This window comes from Budorcas taxicolor, chromosome 8 (genome assembly GCF_023091745.1).
Source record: "Budorcas taxicolor isolate Tak-1 chromosome 8, Takin1.1, whole genome shotgun sequence".
NCBI lineage: Eukaryota > Metazoa > Chordata > Mammalia > Artiodactyla > Bovidae > Budorcas > Budorcas taxicolor.
The window spans coordinates 26,208,627-26,212,064 of record NC_068917.1 but is presented as its reverse complement, the minus strand read 5'-3'; the positions used below and the strand labels follow the sequence as shown (position 1 = coordinate 26,212,064).

The 3,438-nt window shown below is 43.7% G+C and overlaps 1 protein-coding gene across 1 annotated transcript; it reads left to right on the top strand.

Moving 5' to 3' along the window:
• Positions 1–757: 757 nt before the first annotated feature.
• Positions 758–1,231, top strand: LOC128052805 (interferon omega-1-like). The gene has a single exon (XM_052645360.1). The coding sequence runs from the start codon at positions 758–760 to the stop codon at positions 1,229–1,231; it is 474 nt and encodes a 157-aa protein (XP_052501320.1).
• Positions 1,232–3,438: the final 2,207 nt, after the last annotated feature.

The following is a 3,438-nucleotide window of genomic DNA, read 5'->3' as shown; positions in this document are numbered from 1 at the left end:
GTTCCCCATTCCCTGAACTGCCCCTTCATCGCGCCAGAAACGAGCCGGGATCTGTGAAATCGGCCCTAACTCGCTCTAATTCTCTGCCTCAAACCCCTTCGTAAACGTATTTTCTTTGTAACGACATGCAGTGTCGCTCAGTTCTGTCCGACTCTTTGAAACCTCCATGGACTGTAGCCCACCAGACTTCTCTGTCCATGGGGATTCTCCAGGCAAGAATGCTGGAGTGGGTGCTATTTCTTCTCCAGGGGACCTTCCCAACCCAGGGATCGAACCCAGGTCTCCCACATTGCCGCCAATTCTTTACGATCTGAGTCACCATAAAAGAACTTTGTAAAAATGAAAAAAAAAAAAAAAGAACTTTGTAAAAATGGCCTCGCTCAAATTTCTGGCCGAAAAGAAAGCACACACACACAAAAAACAAACTCAGGGGAAAGCAGAAGACGCAAGGTTCCGGGCTTGCCACCACACGAAAATGTCTCTGGCGAGGGCTCGGAAGCGAAAGCTTCTTGGTGCACTATTAAAGCCGCACCAGCTCGGTCTCTGAGCAGCGACGCTTTTCCTCTCTGGCTGCCAAACCCGCTGAAACGAAGTCTCAGAACTCGCAAACACTCTAAGAAAACCTGTAAGACATCCTCCGCCTTGCGGCTTCCTAGAGAAGCGCTCTCCCAGGACCCGGCGAAGAAACCTTCCGCTCACTGATTGGTGGTGTCCGCGCGCCCCCTGTTGGCCCTCCAGTGAATCACGGAAACTCTCTATGGCCAAGATCTATTTGCTAGTGGCAGGAGTGATGCTCTGCTCCATCCCTGCTTGTCCTCTTGACAACAAAGAAATCTTCACACGTTTGAGACAGATGAAAACGATCCCCTCCCAGTCATGCCTAGAGCACAGACACGACTTCAGGTTTCCTTGGAGAAGAGAGAATATCACCCCAATCCAGATGACTCAAGGCACCTGTTATCACCAACTGATGCTCCAGCAGATCTTCAACCTCTTCACCATGGAGAGCAGCTATGCTGCTTGGAACAGCACCCTCCTCGACAAACTACTCTCCAGCCTGGGTCAGAGCCTGGAACAGCTGGAAGAAGTGACTCTGGATTGTCCCGATTTGGGAACTGATGTCCGGAAGTATTTCCAAAGAATCCATCTCTACCTGAAGGGAAAGGCATACAGCCCCTGTGCCTGGGAGGTTGTCAGAGTGGAAATTGAAAAGTACCTTTCCTTCATGTAAGAATCCTCAAGAAACGTCAACAGATACAATGAAAATTATACTTGCGACAACTCTTTACTCAATCAGATTGTTGTTTCCTTAACTCTCCAAGGTGATCTGGACTTCTGTTTGCTTACAAGCTGAAAAATATCTGAAATAAAAATCCTAGTTTTACAAAAACATTTAGACAGAAAAACAAAGTCTCTTTTCTTAAATAAACGATTTTATAACATAATGTACAAGATCTTTATGTATTCGGGGGTATTTCTATTTTCAACATCTGAAGTATACTTTTTATGGAAGTTTTTAGGAGAGTATGTTGTTTAAGGCATTTGTCAGTTAACCTATTGTTCAGCCTCTGTAACAGGTGACCAGAAAAGTGTCAGGAATTTGATTCTAATGGACACTTTCCTTTCCTTCTTTGAAGAGCACAATGCAGGCCTTCTTGATCAAGTGACTCTTCTAGTTTGCTCTTCTCCAAAAAGTGAGTCAGGGAAATGGGTCCCCTTGTTTTGCCATTTTTCCATCATTAACACATGACTTCAATTTTGTCTGTAGTACTTGAGTCTATTCTCCTTGAAGGCAAAGGGAAAAGATTAGTGGATCACATGGGATGTTTCCAAGGGCCAGGGCTACACGGTGGTAAGAGCACTTCTGCTCACATTACCCAGCCCGGACTTACCCTCATGGGAGTCTCATTGCAAGGAAGTCGGGAAACAATGGATGATTAAGACAGAAGGAGACAAGTTCAGTGAAAAGACCATTTTTTCATTTTTGCAGTGTTTGTCCTAATGGAGCTCTGGGTGGGTGTGCAAGGGGAAAACCAATGTTTTTGCTTGCACACACTCTGATTTAAGCTCTTATTTCATAGTTTCAGCTTGGGGAAGATGAAAGAGCTGTCACTCAGAGTTCACAGGATCATAGACTATTTGTGAGAAGCATTCAGGTTGACTCCCAAAGGCATAGGCCAGTGAGGAAAACATGTACAGCTGTAGCCAATGTGTTTCCTTACTACCTGAGGGAGGCAAGGAAAGAGTGATCAGGCAGCTCCTTGCAAGTACCTGAGAATCACTGAACGAAAAGTGGACACTGAGTGTTCCACTCACCATACTGCCCAAATTCTGAAAATGCAAACTTGAATAAAATATTTTTGCAAATGATCTTTAAAAAGTACCTCACACAAGATTTCATTGTATCTTCCCTTGTAGAAACATGAAGAACCTCTAAATTATTGTGTTCTCACATCCTATATATCTAATAGATACTGGGTTTATTGTTTCTCCTATCATTACCATCCTTGTGAAATGATGTTACTCAAATATTGATTGAGCTCAAGAAATGTTATGGCCCAGACTAGATGTCTAGGAAACGGTGTTCAGTAAGATAATTTCTCTCCCTTCAGAAATTTTACAGACTCCGGAGGTATTCTGAGAATAAAACAGCGCATGTAATATGTTACTATACAAGCTTCTTCAACAAAATAGTATTGACTGGGTAGTTTGCAAAGACCAGAAATGTATTGCTCAAAGTTAGTTCTCGAGTCTGGATATCCGAGAACTGTGTGTCAGCTTGGTCCAGTTGTGGTGAGAGCCTGCTTCAGGTCTCACACTGCAGAGTTCTCTCGTATCATCACAGGGCAGGAGAGGGACTAGTGTATATCCACCTCTTTTATAAGGGCATTATTTCCTTATGTGAGGCCTCCATCCTCACACCCTAATCACGTCCCAAAAGGTCTGCCACCTGATATCATTACTTTGGGGTTTACGACCTCATGATATGACTTTGCTGGGGTCCTAACCATTCAGAACATAAAGGTCTTTAAAGTCTGCATGCTTGGCATGTAGAAGTAAGAAAATAGTCACACTGAGCATAAAAAGAATGAGCAGGTTAGTAGGCAAAATAAGGAGACCAGGGATTCAGATCCAAACTCTAGATTTTCAACCTGTTGTAAGGCTTTAATTATTACATGTCAAAACCTGGAAGCCAAACTAAAATGAAGCTCACCAGCCATGCAATGGAATAAAACAGAGCGTGGAAATGATCATTCATCATTCCTTGTGAGGAGTCTCTGAAGTATCTCAGGTCGATGTAGTAGTAATTGCCATGTTGGTAAAGACCCACCAAAGAGTATTGTGGTAAACCGCCTGCTCATTGCTGTGAGCTACGAGCATCAGGGGAGTTTGAGTTCAGATACATGGCTCTGTGTACGACACCCGGCATGTTCTTTT

Excerpts from the sequence above, each read along its gene's own strand:
- LOC128052805 (XM_052645360.1), top strand. The coding sequence starts at position 758 with ATGGCCAAGATCTATTTGCTAGTGGCAGGAGTGATGCTCTGCTCCATC.